At 44.9% G+C, this 19,534-nt stretch overlaps 2 protein-coding genes across 9 annotated transcripts in view; one reads left to right on the plus strand and one right to left on the minus strand.

Moving 5' to 3' along the window:
* The window catches only part of LOC124995449, a 756,577-nt gene that overhangs the window by 204,993 nt on the left and 532,050 nt on the right, over positions 1-19,534 (minus strand). The gene's annotated exons all lie outside the window — the stretch shown is intronic.
* Positions 1,237-19,534, plus strand: part of LOC124995450 (receptor-type tyrosine-protein phosphatase mu-like) — a 68,612-nt gene continuing 50,314 nt past the window's right edge. For all 8 annotated transcript variants that reach the window (XM_047567816.1, XM_047567817.1, XM_047567818.1 and 5 more), the window contains exons 1-2: positions 1,237-1,603; positions 18,251-18,367. In XM_047567816.1, coding sequence (XP_047423772.1) covers positions 1,528-1,603; positions 18,251-18,367 — 193 coding nt within the window. In that variant the 5' untranslated portion in view covers positions 1,237-1,527. The remainder of the gene's footprint in view (positions 1,604-18,250; positions 18,368-19,534) is intronic.

The following is a 19,534-nucleotide window of genomic DNA, read 5'->3' on the forward strand; positions in this document are numbered from 1 at the left end:
GTCCTCTTCAAAAACACCAATAAATGGCACAATACTAGTATCATCATGTTCTGATAGGGATAAGTCTCCCTTTCATATTTGGCAGAAGTTTCTATTTTTTTTTCTTTGATTTTGATATTAATTATAAAATTAAGATTATAAAATTCCATAAAACTCCACTTTTACACTGGGTAAAATGTTTAAGATAGATAGTAACGATTTACCATTAAGGCTAAAAATAGCACATGCTAATATTATTATTTCTACATAAATTTTTACATAAATCTGCATTTAGATTTAAAATATTTACATTTGTGTTTTTTTCTCGAAAAATTAGTGACGTCATCATAAACGTTGTCATATAAAGGGGAAAAAAGACGGACATTAATCAAACATTTGGTATTTATGATTAGGAATTAAGTGGATTAAAAGATTCATGTAAAAAAACAACATAGCTATTTAAATTACACACTGTAAAACTGCATATTAAATTATAAAATGAATATTAAATGAATGAATACACACATTTTCCAATTATGAAAGCAAAAAGCACAAGGAGTCTTTTGTCCCTAGAGGGTAATATATGGTCCTCCTCATGGGACAAGTCCAGGTTTTTATTCCATTGCTGGTCTGAGCAGAACTAATCTACATTCATCCACCACAGACAACAAAAGCAAACCTCCACATACTTTCGCACGTGAAGTATTAAACGTGAAAATCTCAATCCGCTGATTATTGTCAAGGCTGCAGCTCCACCGTTCTCCCTGCAGGGGGCAGCAGACATACGCGATGAGGCGTCTGCTCCCCCTGAACGTACATAAACAAGAAAAAAAAGTTTATGTAAATTTAAAACGCAAAAAACTACAAACACAGAAAACGACACGAAGCAGAAAAAAGAAAGACGAGAAATGATCCGACATTAAATCCTATCATGTGTTTAATCAAAGTGCTGACGAGGAAGCAGCAGGTGGCGCAGCTGAGTCACGAAGAAGAAGTCATGAGAACATTTAATAGAAATAAACGTTTATAAAACACACACAGAAATAAACTGAAACACCTTCAATACACAAACATGAAGAAAGAGGCAAAGAATAAGCAGATAAATATGAATCAAATAAAACATAAATTAACAAACACAGAAACAGTTTAATACATTTAAATAAAAACCACAACTTAATAAATAAATAAATAAATCTCTCTCTCCGTTAGCCCGGGTGTCTCTCGACCCCTGTGACGTCAGCTCCCTCTCTCCCTCTCGCTCCCTCTCTCTCTCCCTCCGACGGAAAAGAACCCGGAGACTCGGAGAAACCCGCAAATCTGTGCGTTCACGCGTCAGCTCCAGGTTCACCGGTCAGAGAGGAAACTACAAGAGGAGGAAGAGGAGGACGGAAAGGAAAAGAAGAAGTAGTAGTAGTAGTAGAAGGAGAAGAAGGAGGAGGAGGAGAAGAAGAAGGAGGAGAAGAAGAAAAAGAAGAAGAAGAGGAGGAGGAGAAGTCGGAGTTGCTCAGTAGTTTTCCTCCCGCCCCTCCGGAGGGTCTCGGTGTGAACATGGAGCGGACTGGAACTTTCCTGCTGCTGCTGCTTTCACTGGGACCACGGGACGCGAGGACCGACACCTTCAAAGGTGAGTCCGGGACCTCGGGGGGACCGAGGGGACCGGGGGGCCCGGTTCCTGGTACCCGGTCTGCGGGCTCCGGGAACCAGAGGAGGAGGAGGAGGAGGAGGAGGAGGAGGAGCGGTGAGGGAGTTACTGAGAGAGTGTTGGGTCCAAGTTTCCATCTGGAAAAATCTCTTCATCTTCATCTTCATCTTCATTTCTTTCTGTCACTTTAAGAGTTTTCACACCATTCATGTGTTCATGTCTGATGGAATTATTCATGTGTTTATGTTGATGAATCAGTTGTGTTCACGTTTTTTTTTTTTGGAATCATTCATGTGTTCATGTTTGGTGGAATCATTCACATGTTCATGTGGATGAATCAGTCATATCTGTTGGATTCATTCATGTGTTCATGTCTGTTGGAATCATCAATCATGTTCGTGTTGATGAATCATTCATATGTTCATTTTGGTGGAATCATTCACGTCTTCATGTCTGTTGATGATTCAATCATGTGTTCTGTTGGAATCATTCATGTATTCATATCTAATGATTAAAAAGACGTCCGTTGGTCTAATTGACATCCGCCTGAATGTGTATTAATTGATTAATTGGTTTATGAATTGGTCGTCTGATTGGTTAATTGACTGGATGAAGTGATTATTAACGGGGGTTTGGGTTTGTGAGGTGTTTAATGTTTCTGTCAAAGTAAGGGAAATATGAGACTCTGCAGCACTGCAGTAGAACCCACTGGAGAACCCGATGATGATGATGACGATGGTTTACACTAGTTTAGAACGGTGTCTGTACTGTCTTTTTGGGAACTGGGTTAAACTAATTTAGACTGATTTATCCTGGTTTAGAGTGGTTTCTGTATTGGCTTGAGTGGTTGTTTAGACTGGATTAGACTGGGTTAAACTGATTTAGACTGGTTTCTGTACTGGTTTAGACTGGATTATTCTGGTTTAGACTGGTTTCTGTACTGGTTTAGACGGATTATCCTATTTTAGACTGGATTATCCTATTTTAGACTGGGTTTAACTGGTTTAGACAGGATTTTCCCGGTTTAGACTGGTTTCTATATTGGTTTAGACTGGTTCCTGTACTGGTTTAGACTGGATTAGACTGGTTTCTGTACTGGTTTAGACTGGATTAGACTGGTTTAGACCGGTTTCTGTACTAGTTTAGACTGGATTATCCTGGTTTAGACTGGTTTCTGTACTGGTTTAGACTGGATTGTCCTGGTTTCTGTACTGGTTTAGACTGGATTAGACTGTTTTAGACCGGTTTAGACCGGTTTCTGTACTGGTTTAGACTGGATTGTCCTGGTTTCTGTACTGGTTTAGACTGGATTAGACTGTTTTAGACCAGTTTAGACCGGTTTCTGTACTGGTTTAGACTGGATTAGATTGGTTTAGACTGGTTTCTGTCCTGGTTTAGACTGGATTGTCCTGGTTTCTGTACTGGATTACCCTGGTTTAGCCTGGTCCTGGATCAACTGGGGGACTTTCAGAGACCAGGTTCACATCTAGACCACCGCCTGTTGGTCCAGGTATTTTATGACCACATATGGACCACGGTGGACCACGGTGGACCACATATGGACCACTGTGGAGTGTGTTAGAATCAGCAAAGAAAAAAGGAAACTCTCCACGGCCTGGATCCAAGATGGCCGCCACGCCCTAATAACTCCATGTGGTGATGGAGCGAAGCTAATGAGCTAAAAGTAGAAACACGTACGACACAAACAGCTGTTACACAGGGTCCCTATGTCCTTATGTCCCATGTCCTTTCCTATGTCTCCTTCCTATGTCTCTTTTTGTCGCTTTGCCTCTATGTCTATATGTGTCTATGTCTCTATGTGTCTTTTTGTCTCTTTGCAGTTTTGTTAGAGCTCTATTGTTAACTCAGCAGCCCAGGACGTCCCTGGTGTCCCTGGTGTCCTGGCGTGTTCAGGTCCAGGTCTGGTGCAGTCAGCTCTTTGTTGTGTCTCGTCAGCTCAGTGAGTTCATTATGTCCTCCCTCTACTTCCTTCCTCCTCTCAAGTCTCTAAACCTCAACTGGACTCATTCGTCCTCCGGTCCACATCTAACCATTTAACCAAGCACGTCTCCGGCTGAGGGACCCGGTTGGACCCTCTGAGGACCGTTTCTGACTCATCGGTCGTATGTTTGACACCTGTGTCCTGCAGAACAGTCCATAAACTGGTTGTGTCTCTTTGTCGTGGGTTTGTCTCTGAGCTTTAAACGAGACAGAGACCTGGTCCACGTCCTCAGGTCTGCAGGAGAGACAAGAATGAGGGATCTGAGGACGTCTTCTTTCCGTCGGACGTCTTTTGTTTCTCAGATGTCTTCTGGTTGTTGGACATCGTGTCCTCCTTGTAGAGTGGGGGGGACGTCTCAGCTCCGTGTTTGTATTTCAGTAATTTAAAAACTGCATAAATCTTTAATCTCTCCTTAAATCCACATCAGAGCTGAGAATTATCCCGAGGAGACTTCCCCTTCTTCTTCTCTTTAATGGAGCAGGACCTCCTCAGGCCCCCCCCCCTTCCCCCCGACACCATCACACCCCCCCACCCAGAGGGGCCTCGGTGGCCTCTGAGATTAACGCGCTGCCTTCAAACCCAGCGAGGATTAACGAGGAGATTAAGACTCCTTTTGTTTAACGTGAGATGAGATAGAAGACGAAGAGGAGGAGGAGGAGGAGGAGGAGGAGGAGGAGGATTTGTGTTTGTGAAGGAGTCTGGTGACAGAGATCCAAATGCCCCCCGGCCCCTGAACACATCACAGCTTTCACATCGGAGGAGACCATCATCCGGTAAATCCAGGACCAGAACCTGGTCCATAGAGGTGGACTACAGTTCTCCGCTGATCCACCTTTATGGATGGTGGACTGTATGGGGGACGGGGTCAGGGACCGGGGGGGGTCTGGTGGTGAGGGGTGACGGTGGGAGGGGGGGAGTGAGGGGGAGTTCTGGCGTCTCAGTGACAGCGAAGCGTTTCCTCGATTAACCAGATTATTTCTCAGACATGAGATTAGAAAGAAGAGTCAGCAAGATTAACACACACTGATACACACACACACAAAGCAGGTAGTGTGTTACCGTGTGTTAGTGTGTGTGTGTTATTGTGTTTAAGCTACGTCCGGTCTGATTAGTGTCGTGGCCCAAATCCCTGAGATCACATTCACAGGATTATTCTCTGAAGATGCTGTGTGTTATTGTGTTAATGTGTATTAGTGTGTGTGTGTGTGTTAGTGTGTCAGTGTGTGTTGCAGTTTTTTTCCCAAGTGCTAAAACGCAATTTCGCAAACCAGTCAGGTTTTATAATAGTTTTATAATAGTTTTGTGATACTTAGCACGACTCGCAAAGCCACACACCACAAAATGGGAAAACTCCTCCTTTATCCTGCGACACGAAGCTCTGCAGCCTGATCCAGATCACAGGCGCACGCTTCATTCATGCGACCGGCTACACACTGCGCTCTCATATTTACTCATCTCTGCTTGGCCATGAAAAAATAAAATAGTTTACATTGTGGAACGTTCTTCAGATTCCCATGCACAGAAGGATGTTTTTAAGAGGAACACAACATGCTGCTGAAAGCGTCCGCTCACGAAAAAAAAAAAAAGAGCAGAAAAAAATACATGGAAAGGAAGATAATTAGGCAGCATGTTGGTGCTCAGCTGGGTGTGGCCACCACGCCTTGTCCACATCACTAAACATCTTCCCTTGAAAGACTTGGAGGGAAGAAGCTCTTCCGTAACCTTCCACCACCGTACCCAGAACTCCTCCGCTATGGTCGTCCCAGACTGCGACGCACCAGTTTCTTTGAAGGTCTCTGGTTCTGGGAGGATGTTGTAGAATCTGTCCAGAAACGTGAGAGTGTGGGATGTGTTGTGCATGAAGGTGGAGGACTCCATGTGTGCTGGAAAAATGGCAGCGTCACATCAGGATGACACGTTTCCTCTTCTTCTTCTGGCCTTTGCTGAGTTGAACCCAGACTCATCTGTGAGCATGAACTCATGTGGGATTGTTCCAGCATCCGTTACCAGTCATCCTGAAAACAAAGAACAGAAACCAGTCAATGTGGTGTCATCCAGAACGCAGAGGAACTCTGCTGTGTGGGGTTGGTGTCACAAGCTCGTCTGAGCTCTTTGTTTTTTAAGAAGGAACCTTGTAAAGTGGTTTCATTCTGGTCTGGTTTGGCTGAATGTTGACTTGGATGGCGCGACTTTGGATTCCTCCTAAACAAGCTAACGGTGGCTGTGCTACTCCTGCTCCTCTAAACACCCCCCCCTCCTCTGGTTTCATGTGGAAGTTGTTTGCTGTGTCTGAAATCGCCCCAAACCCCTTAACCCCTATATATGAACGAGAGATATAGAACCTATCTAGGGCCCTATATAGAACCTGTCTATGGCCCTATATAGAACCTATCTATGGCCCTATATAGAACCTATCTAGGGCCCTATATAGAACCTATCTAGGGTCCTATATAGAACCTATCTAGGGCCCTATATAGAACCTTTCTAGGGCCCTATATAGAACCTGTCTGTGGCCCTATATAGAACCTGTCTATGGCCCTACATAGAACCTATCTAGGGCCCTACATAGAACCGTTCTAGGGTTCTATATAGAACCTTTCTAGGGCCCTACATAGAACCTATCTAGGGCCCTATATAAAACCTTTCTAGGGCCCTATATAGAACCTGTCTGTGGCCCTATATAGAACCTATCTAGGGCCCTATATAGAACCTTTCTAGGGCCCTATATAGAACCTGTCTGTGGCCCTATATAGAACCTATCTAGGGCCCTATATAGAACCTTTCCAGGGTCCTATATCGAACCTTTCTAGGGCCCTATATAGAACATATCTAGGGTCGTATATAGAACCTATCTAGGGTTGTATATAGAACATATCTAGGGTCGTATATAGAACCTATCTAGGGTCGTATATAGAACCTTTCTAGGGTCGTATATAGAACCTTTCTAGGGTCGTATATAGAGATTAACTCAGCAAAGACCAGAATAAGAGGAAGAGGAAACATTGTTCATGGTGCAATAATCATGTGTCCTCTAACCCTTATACAGGGTCAAATTCTATGCCCTAAATAGGGCACTCAGTTTCCCATAAAGCATTGCGAAAAGTGACCGACATTCAACAGGTGGTGGATATCCCATCATGCATTGCATTAGTGGCTGTTAATGAGACGCATTTTTTTGAAACATAATTTCATTTTTTATTTTTTTTTAGTAATGTGTAAATTATAATGGGATAACCAGGGTCTGACACGTAACGATGCGACAACAGTGACGTCATTAACCGGGCATCAAACGATGATATGTGTAGAGTCCGAAAGCTGTTGGGATTGAGCTCACTATATAGTGCAACCCGTCAGGGAGTGAGGGAACGAAATGGGACGCACGGGTTTTCTTCTTTGGCCGTGAACTCCTCCACCAGCTCCTCTTCCTCTTCCTCTCTCTGCAACATGTTCCATTGTTGTTGCAGAACTCAAGGTGTTTCACAACAACACCTGAGGTATTTTTATGGTGTTTACTTCCTGATTGAAGTGGTCGCTATGAGCATTGAGGTACACACCTACAGGTACACACACACACACATATACACAATATATAAACTGCATGTGTGTGTCATGTCGTGTCATGTTTGAATAGCAGATTTCAATGCATTTAAACATTTAAAAAACACAAAATGCTTTTGTTTTTTTAGTTTTGGAGACTTGAGATGAAATAATTATGTCATTTTAATGTGTGTTAGTGTATGTTAGTGTGTGTGTGTGTTAGTGTGAGCTGTGTAATCCGTGTTAAGATGCCTCCTGCTTGTTCAGCAGAGTTTAAACAGTTAAAGACATAAACTCGTTCTGATCCAGGCCGGTGCAGGGAGGAGGTTCTGGTCTGACCTCCGAGACCCCCGGCCGGTGGACGGTGTTGCGTTCATGTGCTGCTGAAGCTCCTCTAATACGCCGATTATTATATTTTCATATCAGTTTAATATTTAAGTGTGAAAGTTTAGCAGAGCCGTCGGCGTGTCTGCTGCATGGAGAGACCAGAGGAAGATAAATATTTTATCTGAATCCTTCTGATAATGATATGCAGAGAGCGTTTCCTCTGGAGTATGTGTGTCATTGATGCCTTCAGGGACCTCAGGCCCAGGAGCTGCTATTTAACCTAAATTACTACAGTAAATATTCACATGCAGCTTAAATATTCATCCTGGCACAGAAATGAAGAAGAAGAAGTTCAGTGAGCCCAGACCAGCGTTTAGTCCACTTAATTAAAACCCTTTAATTAGTCTAGTTAGTCCTCTTCATTTAATTATTAATTAAACAAATGAAGCGTACTTTCTTTCTAATTAAATGTTGACACCAGAACATTAAAAACGAATCAATAATTATCGGCGGATCAGCTGATCGACGATGGCGATGCGTTCACTGTCCCAGATCATCCTCCAGGTGAATCCTCGGCCTGCCGCGGTGCTTTCGCTGTCGTCCGTAAACACCAGCGCTGCTTCCAGCTGAGCGTGCTCAGTGCGTGACGGCCTCCCGCCCTCTGAGGCGTCTTTGTGGCGAGGACGACGGGTTTTTGGGTCAGAGTGAGTGTCGGTGTCCTCGGGCGGCTCCAGACTCTGATTAATGATTGGCTGTATGTGTGTCAGAGCGTAACCGCGGGAACCAAGAACCACCTCCGGGATTGGTCGAGGTGAGGAGAGGTTAAAGACGCAGAGAGAGAGAGATTAGATGTTTTCAGTTTTACTGGAAACGTCCTCTGTTCATCCAGGATGATGTTAAAATAAGACAGAAAAAATTTGAACTTCAAATTTTTTATCAGATTAGTCTCAGGTTTGCTGTGGATTAATATCGATTAATCGCGATTAAATTACATTCATTTTTAATCTCTACTAACGGTGTTTGACTCAAAGTAACTGAGAACAGTCTCTCACAGTGAACAGTGGTTGCAGGAGTGGACGCATATTTGCAGCCAGCATTGCCAGCTTGTCTTTGTTTTGGTTTGTCTCCAGCTGTTAGCCACATTAGCCCAAGTGCTAACAGATTCCCCAACTAACATATGCTCGGCTCCGTTAATGTGCTATTTGGAGCTGGAAGTGCTTCGGTGAAGCAAGAAAGCTCCTTCCTGCAGAATGTGATAACACTTTATGTGGCTCCACTGGTCCCTCGTTTTTTTTTTTGTCCCTAAATGTCCCATGGAGAGGACAGACGTGCTGTTTAGCATCTTCCATCTTCATGGACAAACTCTTCTACTTGGACAAACTGGGAGACGTTCACAGTCGTTCTGCTGCAGATGCTTCATTGGCTTAAAAATGATCAATAATTATTAATAATTAATTAGTTAATTGTGACAGCTCTACGTAAAGCACAACAACAATCATGGAAGTACAGGAACAATAACCAATAGAAGTTTTTTTTAAAAAGGGCAAACCCCAAAATAAACCCTCAGAAGAGGGGGCTCCCCCAAAACAAGAGTTAGACTAAAGAAAATTAATCAAGACAAAAAAACAAACAAATAAAAAGGTGATGGACTCACAGAGCAGGAAGTTAGAAATGACATTGGAGGAAGTTTAAATAAGTGGAAGTGAATTCCACATCCTAGATGTTAAACTACATGTTGATAACAGACGTGTTGTTAGCGTGTTGTTAGCATGTAGCGATAAACCTCGTTAATAAAACTCGTTAATAAACCTCGTTAATAAACCTCGTTGATATCTATCTGGTACGTGACTGAATCTTTGGTTCATGATGAATGTTTTGAGTGATCAATGAAAACCACTGCAGAGACATAAAGGAACCGACCCAGATACAGAGCAGACACTCCCCAGAGGAGGAGGAGGAGGAGAAGGAGGAGGAGGAGAGAGAGGAAGAAGAGGAGGTGGGAGTCTAAGTGCCCCCCCAGGCCTGGCTGGCAGCAGGTTTGCATTAGTGGTGGATGCTGTGGGGCAGCTGCAGGCGGAGCATCGTCATTAGGTTCCCTCTCAGCTTCCAGCTCCACCTGGACCCATCAAGACCACCACCTGAAACCACAACCAGCACCATCACCAGGACCTCCAGGGTCATCATGTTACTGTGTGTGTTGCAGTAGTGTGTAGAGTGTTGGTCCATGAGTTTGTGGATGGTTGTTTGGTTTCAGTTGGTTCCTCACTGCACTGAACAGCATCAACTACATCACTCTGGTTCTGACTGGGGGGGTTCTCTCTGAGGTGGACCAGTCTCTGGGGGGTTTGGTCTCTGGGGTGGACCGGTCTCTGGGGGGTTTAGTCTCTGGGGTGGACCGGTCTCTGGGGGCGTCCATACTCCAGCTACATAGAGGATGATGAAGTCCTTTCTGGTCCTGGTCGTCTCCGGGAACCAAGGCTGTGTGTGTGTTACAGTGGTGTGTAGATTGTATTGTGTGTGTGTTACATTGGTGTGTAGATTGTATTGTGTGTGTGTATGTGTGTGTGTGTTACAGTAGTGTGTAGAATGTGCAGATAGAGTTGTGTGGTGGTGTTGTGGGTCTGGGGGGAGCAGACCTTTCCAGCCTCTGCAGGCTCAATGATCTCTCCCTCCTTCTCTGCTGGGGGTTACAGATGACCTTCTAGGTGGTGGTGGGGGGGTGAGGAGGAGGTGGTGGGGGTGGGGGTGAGGGGGGTGGTGGGGGTGAGGGGTTGTCGTCCCTGACATTTCCCTCTGTTGGTGTTCATGTGGCGTCTTCCACTCATTTGTTGGATTCATTGTGTAAAGTCGTCAGATTCTCTGCGAGCTTTGAGTCTTTCGTGTGTGTGTGTGTGTGTGTGTGCGCCTATAAATGTGTGTGCATGTGTGTGTGTGTGTGCGTGCCTATAATGTGTGTGTGTGTAGTGTAGGTACCCTCCTCCTCCTCCTTCTCCTTCTCCTCCTCCTCCTCGTCCTTTGCTAGGAGGAGTTACAGCCCAGAGGGAGGAGGAGATAATCTGTGTATGTTACAGGGTAATTATTACTAATTAGTGTATTATTCTAATACTGTCATAGAGACACATTACTACACACTACTACACACCAATACACACTACTACGCACCAATACACACTACTACACACACTACTACACACTCTGACCTGGAGGCGCTGAGCTCCCTGCTGCATTATTCATGACTGGCCTGAGGCAACTTAGCTCTGTTAGTTAGCTCTCTCCATGTTAGTTAGCTCTCTCTATGTTAGTTAGCTCTCTCTATGTTAGTTAGCTCTCTCTATGTTAGCACTCTCCATGTTAGTTAGCTCTCTCTATGTTAGTTAGCTCTCTCTCTGTTAGCTCTCTCTCTGTTAGCACTCTCCATGTTAGTTAACTCTCTCCATGTTAGTTAGCTCTCTCTATGTTAGTTAGCTCTCTGTTAGCACTCTCCATGTTAGTTAGCTCTCTCTATGTTAGTTAGCTCTCTCTATGTTAGTTAGCTCTCTCTATGTTCGCTCTCTGTTAGCTCTCTGGTCGCTCTCTGATAGTTAGCTCTCTCTATGTTAGCTGTCTCACTGTCTCACTGTCTGTTAGCTATGTATTAGTTAGCTCTTCGTTGGCTCTATTCTAGTTGGCTCTCTGTTAGTTAGCTCTCTCTTGGTTAGCCCCATCACTCAGTGCGTTTACATGCAGAGCTTAATCGAGCTATGCTCAAAATTTGAGTTTCTGACCACAGTCCTTGTCCCAGTTTACATGCAGCGCAAGAAAATCGAATAACTGTTCTCCTCCTCCACACTAGGTGGCGATACGTGTCTTTTCAGCGGGTTAATACCACGTTAATATGGCCTTATTTCCGGCTGGCCTGTTACGTGATATAATAGCGCTGTGGTGGTGGAGCATGCGCACACGCATTATCCGATTGAAAACTCAGATTCAATCGCATTATCTGGGCGTCTCAATCGGATAATGAGGAGTAACGTGTTTACATGCACTTAAGTTCTCCTGTTATTGTCCGATTAAGGCAATAATTTGTTTTTTTTCACGTGCATGTAAATGCACTAACTGTTAGTTAGCGTTCTCTCTGTTAGCTCTCTCTTAGTTCTCTGTTAGCCCTCAGTTAGCTCTATTTTAGTTAGCTCGCTCTCTGTTAGTTTGGTCTCTGCTGGTTCTCTCTCTGTTAACCGTCCGTTAGCTCTCTGTTAGTTAGCTTTGCCTGTTAGCTCTCTGTCTCTTGGCTCTCTGGGCTAATGCTAACTCTGTTAGCAACTGCTTAGCACACTCTGGTCCACCTCCGCTGCTAAATAAAGGTGTGTTGGTATTTCTCCTTCTTCACCTCCGCCTTCACCATCTCCTCTTCTTCACCCTCCTCCTCCTCCTCCTCCTCCTCCTCCTGTCTGTCTGAATACCATCCATCCGTCACAACAACAGAATCTGTTGTTTTCTTGCTGCCATCTTGTTTCATCCTCACTGTCACAGTGTGTGTTAGTGTGTTTTAGTGTGTGTATGAAAGTGTGTTTTAGTGTGTGTGTGTTTTAGTGTGTGTGTGTTAGTGTGTTTTAGTGTGTGTGTGTTTTAGTGTGTGTGTGTTAGTGTGTTTTAGTGTGTGTGTGTGTGTGTGTCACCAGCTAAATGCCACCACTGACACCACAGGCTGCAGCTGTCTGTCAGTGTGTGTGTCACTTTCACTCACACACACACACACACACACACACACACACACACACACACCGCCCCAGGGGCTGCTGGGAGCTGCTCCCTCTTCCTGTCCTGTCTCATCCAATCAGCTGTTTAGTGTTATGGCTAAGCATGATGCTAAACTCACACATTAGAGTGTGGAGGGTGCGTGTGTTAATGGGGGGGGGTGGGGGCATCCAGCTTTAAACTGACCGGGTTCAAATATTTGACGTTTTGACGGGTGGACAAAGACAGGAAGTGTTGCTTCCTGTGGACAAGGTCTGACGTACGGTAAAAACCTCCTGAACCTGAACCAGTTTCCCTGAATGTTCATGACACACAGGAAAATGTCTCGCTCATAAGATTACACACGTTAAACATCTAAGTGAACAAAATGCAAAGAAAATAAACAAATTACTTCACGATGTCGTCTTTCAGCGGTTTAACTTTAAATTCTCATTAAATTCCTCCGGTTTGAAAACATGTCAGAGGTCAGAGGTCACAGCTGTGTTACTAGAGTTCAGGTCCTGGTTTATGTCCAAAAAACATTTGTAAAAAAAAGTGGACTTTATAGAGTTTAGAGATTTTGGAGGCGCTCCACTCTAAGAACAGATCCAGAACGAATAGACTAAAACCAGCTTCTACCCCCAACACACCTTCAATAACCCCCTTTATACTGTATTTAGATTTATTCTAAATACAATACAGTTAAATTCTAAATTTATAGGCACATTTAGACTTTATCGATCCCTTTGGGATGACTCCCTCAGGGAAATTGTATTTCCAGCAGCTATATACAAATAAAAAAAAAAGAAAAGAAATAAGAGAAATAAACAATGTACAGTAAAGGATAAACTCTTAACAGAGTAAATTACAAATTACAAACATTGCACAGTCCTCTGTGGCCTATTTCCTCCTTATGGCATGAGGGACAAAGGAGTTCCTGAGTCTGTTCGTCCTGCCGTCTCTCGCTGGACAGTGTGCAGAGGGCGGCTGGCATTGTCCTTAATGTCCAGCAGTTTGTCCAGTGTCCTCATTCCTGCCACCGTCGCCACAGAGTCCAGTCTGGATGTGTCCTGAGTTACTGTTTTAAATATTGGACCAGTTCCATTCTTCTCTGTGCTGCTGTTGTGTGTTTTATTGAATAAGATTGTGTTTTATTGTGCATCGCTGTTATAGTTTTATCTTTATGCTGCTGTCGAATCTGTTTATGTAGAAGTTCAGACTCCTCTGCTCAGTCTGTCATAGATTTACTCCTCTCTCAGACCATCTGTCTCCTCTGGCTCGGATTTGGACGTTGCCGTCTTCAGAGGAAGACGTCCTCTGTCCTCCAGGTGGAGGTGGAACCTCTGAGGGCCGGCTCTCATGTGTGTGTTTGTGTGGATGGTTGTTTGGATTCAGTTCATTCCTCAGTACATTCCTGAACAGCGTCGACTACATCACTGCAGGGCTGCGTAGCCACCGTAGTGTAGAAACCGCACCGGGCTAAATGTGCTCATGCTTTGTGTGTTAAAACAGTCATTGTTAAGTAAATAGTTTTCAGTGTGTTGTAGACGGCAGCCGTTGCTATGCTAATGCTAACTTTGACCTAGTTATCGACTCGTAAGAGGAGGAGGACTGACGGGTGTCTGATGTTGGAAGATACTGGTTTGTGGTTGTGATGTTGAAACTTACACAGCCCTGATAACACTCTGCTGTACGTGTTTGTTCAGTTATTCAGTAAATAAAGCAAATTTATTCAGTAATTTGAGCACTTTTAAAATGTGTTGGTGTAAAAAGTCGTTAGAATGAGGAATAGAGTTCACATCGGTATCGTATTAAGGGTACTGGTATCGGCGCTGGTATCGAAACTTTTTAAATGACCTACATTAAGTTGGTTGGATGCTAATGTGGGGTTGTCCGTTCAGGGTTAAGGGGATGAGGTTCTGGCAGAACCAGGTCCTGGGTCAGTAGCAGAGTGACAGATGGGGGGTGAGGGGGGGGCGGTGGTAATCTCCTCATCTTCCTTCAGGTTTAAATTTCATCTCTAAGATCATAATCTGGATTATGTTAATCTGGTCTATTGTGTCTGCTGCTCCAGCTGGGGCGTCTCAAAGGGACCCTCTGACCCTGGTACTGACCCCCTTTGGCCCAGTCCAGTCCGGTCTGTGATGGTCTGGTCTTCAGATTTTGGATCATGGACCAGAGGAACACAGGACGGTTGATTGTGATGGTCTGGTCCTGTCTGGTCAGGGCCAGTCTGGTTTGGTCCAGTCCGGTCTGTGATGATGTGGTCTGGTCTGGTCTGGTCTGGTCCCGTCTGGTCTGTGATGATGTGGTCTGGTCTGGTCTGGTCTGGTCCCGTCTGGTCTGTGATGATGTGGTCTGGTCTGGTCTGGTCTATGATGGTGTGGTCTGGTCTGGTCTGGTCTATGATGGTGTGGTCTGGTCTGGTCTGGTCTGGTCCAGTCCGGTCTGTGACGGTGTGGTCTGTCTGGTAGCCTTGGTCGGCCCAGTCTGGTCAGGCCCAGTCCGGTCTGTGACGGTGTGGTCTGGTCTGGTCCCATCTGGTCCCATCTGGTCAGGCCCAGTCCGGTCTGGTCGTCAGAGGGGGTCATGAACCACAAGAACACAGACCGGTTGTTTTCAGCCTCATTAAGATTCTGCAGCTGAAACTCTGAAGGCTGATCCTGAACAACTAGACTCTGTTCACCATCCAGACCATCCAGACCAGGAGGACCAGGAGGACCAGGAGTACCAGGAGGACCAGGAGGACCAGGGACTGAAGGAGCCTGACCCGATCTGATCTAGAACTGTCTTCTCTGTGGAAACCAGTCCAGTTTCTGGTCTGTCTGGGTTTTACGGTCCTGGAGCCGAGGACAGAGACAGAGGTGGAGACAGAGGAGGAGGAGGAGGAGACAGAGGAGGAGACAGAGGTGGAGACAGAGGTGGAGACAGAGGGGGAGGAGACAGAGGTGGAGGGGGAGGAGGAGGAGGAGGCAGAGGAGTCTCATAGAGAAAAAACCACAGACGAGTCATTTTCTCTAATCAGGACCAGATGGTTTCATTCACCCTCACATACTTCAGAGAGGAGGAGAAGGAGGAGGAGGAGACAGAGTGGCCCACCAACACTTCAGCTAAATGTTATCAGACCAACAACAACTCCACCTCCTCTGTCTCCTCCTGGAGGGTTAGAGGAGGAGCAGTGGGAGCTCTTGATGGCTGAGAGGAGGCGATCAATGGCTGCCCATGATGATTAATTACTGCTGTTGTGGTGGCGTCTCCTCCTCACTCCTCCTCCTCCTCCTTCTACAGAGCAGGAGGAGGAGGAGGAGGAGGAGGAGTGAGGAGGAGAGGAGGTCCTTCCTAGACCTGGTTTCCTCTGGTCAGTGTTTTCTGTTCAGTCAGCGTCTCTGGGAGAGAAATGCCCTCGTCTCCCTCCTCCAGTTCACTCCAGTGATTTAAGTTTATTTCCAGGAAATGACCTCAGTTAAAAACAACTAAATACTCTTTATTCCTCAGTTAAATACTAAATCTGGGGGAGGGTCATGGGCCAAAATGTTAACTTTGCAGCACATTAAGTTTAATATGGGTATACACTCATTTGCCGCTTTATTAGGTACACCTATTCAATTGCTTGTTAACACAAGTATGTAATCAGCCGATCACATGGCTGCATTTCAATGCATTTATTCATGTAGAGGTGATCAAGACAAGTTACTGAAGTTCAAACTGAGCATCAGAATGAGGAAGAAAGGAGATTTAAGTGATTTTAAATGTGGTTTGGTTGTTGGTCTGAGTGTTTCAGAAACTGCTGATCTACTGTGGTTTTAACTCACAACCATCTCTAGGGTTTAACAGAGAACGGTCTGAAAAAGAGGAAATATCCAGTGAACAGCAGTTGTTGATGTGAGAGGTCAGAGGAGAATGGGCAGACTGGTTGGAGATGATAGAAAGGCAACAGTAACTCAAATAACCACTGGTTCCATCCAAAGGAATGCAGAATACCATCTCTGAACACACAAGAAGATGGGCTACAGCAGCAGAAGACCACACCGGGGGCCACTCCTGTCAGCTAAGAACAGGAAACTGAGACTACAGTTCACACAGGCTCAACAACACTGGACAATAGAGGACTGGAAAAACGTTGTCTGGTCTGACGAGTCTCGATTTCAGCTGCTACATTCAGATGTCAGGGTCAGAATCTGGAGTAAACAGCATGAAAGCATGGATCCATCCTGCCTTGTATCAACGGTTCAGGCTGCTGCTGGTGTGGTCTTGCGTTTTTGTTTGTGTGTCCATCGGTGTGGAGCTCCCTCCATAGTAAAACAGACAGCCCCCGCCTGGGTTCAGACCTGGATCAGACCTGGATCAGACCTGGATCAGATCTGGATCAGACCTGGATCAGATCTGGATCAGACCTGGCTGTTGCATGACCTTGAGCAGTAATAGCAGTAGCTGTAGAGCAGTATTAGCATTAGTAGCGGTATTAGGATTAATAACAGTATTAGTGTAATAATAGCTGTATTAGGATTAGCAGCAATATGAACATTAGCAGCAATATTAGCATTATTAGCAGTATTAGTATTTGTAGTAGTAGTAGCAGTATTAGTATTTGTCATGGTATTAGAAGTATAAGTATTTGTCGTGGTAGTAGTAGCAGTATTAGTATTTATACTAGTAGTAGCAGTATTAGTATTTGTCGTAGTAGTAGCAGTATTAGTATTAGTCGTGGTATTAGCAGTATTAGTATTTGTCATAGTCATAGCAGCATTAGTATTTGTCATAGTAGTAGTAGCAGTATTAGCGTTTGTAGTCGTAGTAGTAGCAGTATCAGTATTTGTCGTAGTAGTAGTAGTAGCTGTATTAGTATTTGTCGTAACAGTAGCAGTATTAGTATTTGTCGTAGTAGTAGTAGCAGTATTAGTATTTGTCGTAGTAGTAGTATCGTTGGTGCTTGTAACATTTTTATTTCTGTGAATTGCGACGCTGGTTTTCTCTAGAGTAGACGAGAACACACACACACACACATTATAACACACACACACACACATTATAACACACACACACACACACACACACATTATAACACACACACAGCTCTCTCTCTACAATTCAGTGTCGGGCGATCGAGGCTGAGATTGCTTTTTTGTGTGTTTTCCTCCGGGAGAGAGAAAGTGTGTGTGTGTGTGTGTGTGTGTGTGTGCGTTATAATGTGTGTGTGTGAGAGATCTGGAAGTGTTGACATTAAATAGCTGGAAGGCTCATTCTCTCTGTTTGTAACAGAAGGCACATTAAACACACACACACACACACACACACAGAGACACACACACTCAGTGTGTTGTATAGATGCAAATTAAACAGATTGTGTCTGGTATCTGTTGATGAGCTAACACAGCTCAGAGTTGTGTTTCTGTTTAATTAGTCTGTGTGTGTGTTTAATGTGTGTGTGTTTCCTTCCATTGTGCAGTGTGTGTGTGTTTAATTAGTGTGTGTGTGTTTAATTAGTGTGTGCGTGTGTGTTTAATTAGTGTGTGTGTCTGTGTGTGTGACCAGAGAGCATGCTGGGAAACAGTAATGAACTGGAACAACGCTCCACGTTTACAAGCTATCACTGAGTTATTGATCTGAATATTGATTCGCTGTTATCACAGCTGTATGAGCATTAGCCGCCTTAGCATTAGCCGCCTTAGCATTAGCCACCTTAGCATTAGCCACCTTGGCATTTTCCTCTTCACCTGTCCATCATTTTATCTGTATGTTTTCCTTTCTTTTTTTTTTTAATAGTCTCTTCTCTACACAAAGTTTGATATTCAAAAAATAATTCTAATAGATCAGCAAGACACTGAAAACATGTCCTACTCTCTTGTGACCTTGGTGGACAAAAATTATCACGTCCAAGTAACTGCTCTAAAAACTGAACTGATTCATTTTTTTTATTTTTCTACATAAATCTCTTAAACCCTTTCAACACTTCACAGACCGACCAACTGAGAGTTTAACCCTTTAAGTGTTGATCACTTTATGTATGTGTTTTAACATCTTGTCCCTCTGTCTCTCTGTCTGTCTCGCAGCCTGTCTGTCCACCCAGTCTCCAGACTGTCCACTGGTCCAGTCCAAAGACGACGACTTCGACTGGGAGCAGGGAGACACCAGGGACCGGCCGTCCAGCAACCCCTGGATCCCCGCAGGTACCCGGACCCGGTCCATTTAAAACCTTCCTCTGAGAAAAACACGCAGGGATGTGAAATGACTACAGAGATGCTGAGACTGGACCCGAAAGGATGAAGATTAGTTCTTTCAGTGTGGGTGGACTGGTTGTTAGCCGGTTGTGTGCAGTCTGTACGTTTTTTTTTTTTTTTGTTACAAAACTGTCAATCAGCAGTTAATAAAAAAAAACATTTTAAAACGATGCAGAACTGAGGAAAGAAGCTTCACGGTGGAGAAACCCGAAGAATCAGCAGTGCTCTGGCATTTTGGGTTTTAAACCAACAATTCAGTCTTTGGTTACCCAGGCCACTAATGGCGGCCATGTTTGTAGACGCTGTCGTTAGCCTGATAGCACGATAGCCTAAGTCATATGAGAACATCTCAACAGCTCATTATACTTGTTTTGTAGCAGTAGGCAGCTATGCTATTAGGCTAACAATAGCTAACGACTAGCATCACGTTGTCGCCGTTATTAGGCTAACGGCCAGGCGGTGGCAGTAGAGGCTTTAACGCTAACGAGGGAAGCCCTCTGATTGGTCAGCTGCGCTCCAATCAGAGGGCTCGTTAGGTCGAGACCAGTGTGAGTTTGTTTTTATCCGGTTGGTCGTTGAGCGCGCTCACTCTGGACCTGGGGTGGGGGGGGGGGGGGGGGGGGGGGGAGGAGGGCAGGAGGGAGAATGAGGGCGATGTGCTCCTAAATCACTGAGCCAATCACGCGAGAGACAGGCTGAGCGAGGACACACAGAGAGGAGGAGGTTACTGTCTGATTTATGGGGGAGGAGGAGGGGGGGAGGAGGAAAGGAGTAAAAGAGAAGAGGAGGGAGGAGGAGGAGGATACTGTCTGATTTATGGGGGAGGAGTGGGGAGGTGGAAACAAAAAAGAGGAGGTGGTTACTGTCTGATTTATGGGGGGAGGAAGAGGAGGAGGAGGAAGGGGGCGGTGGAAAGAGTGAGGAGAGGAGGAGATAAATAGAGGAGTAAAGGATGTGATTTATGGAGGAGGGGGTGAGGAGGGGGAGGACGTTTCCTTCTTTGTTTCCAATGAGACGTTTATTACAGAGAGACTTATTACAATCACACACCTCCTCCTCCTCCTTATCTTCCTCCTCTTCTTCCTCCTCCTCCTCCTCTTCTTCCTCCTCCTCCTC

The sequence above is a fragment of the Mugil cephalus genome, chromosome 18, assembly GCF_022458985.1.
Source record: "Mugil cephalus isolate CIBA_MC_2020 chromosome 18, CIBA_Mcephalus_1.1, whole genome shotgun sequence".
NCBI classification, from domain to species: domain Eukaryota; kingdom Metazoa; phylum Chordata; class Actinopteri; order Mugiliformes; family Mugilidae; genus Mugil; species Mugil cephalus.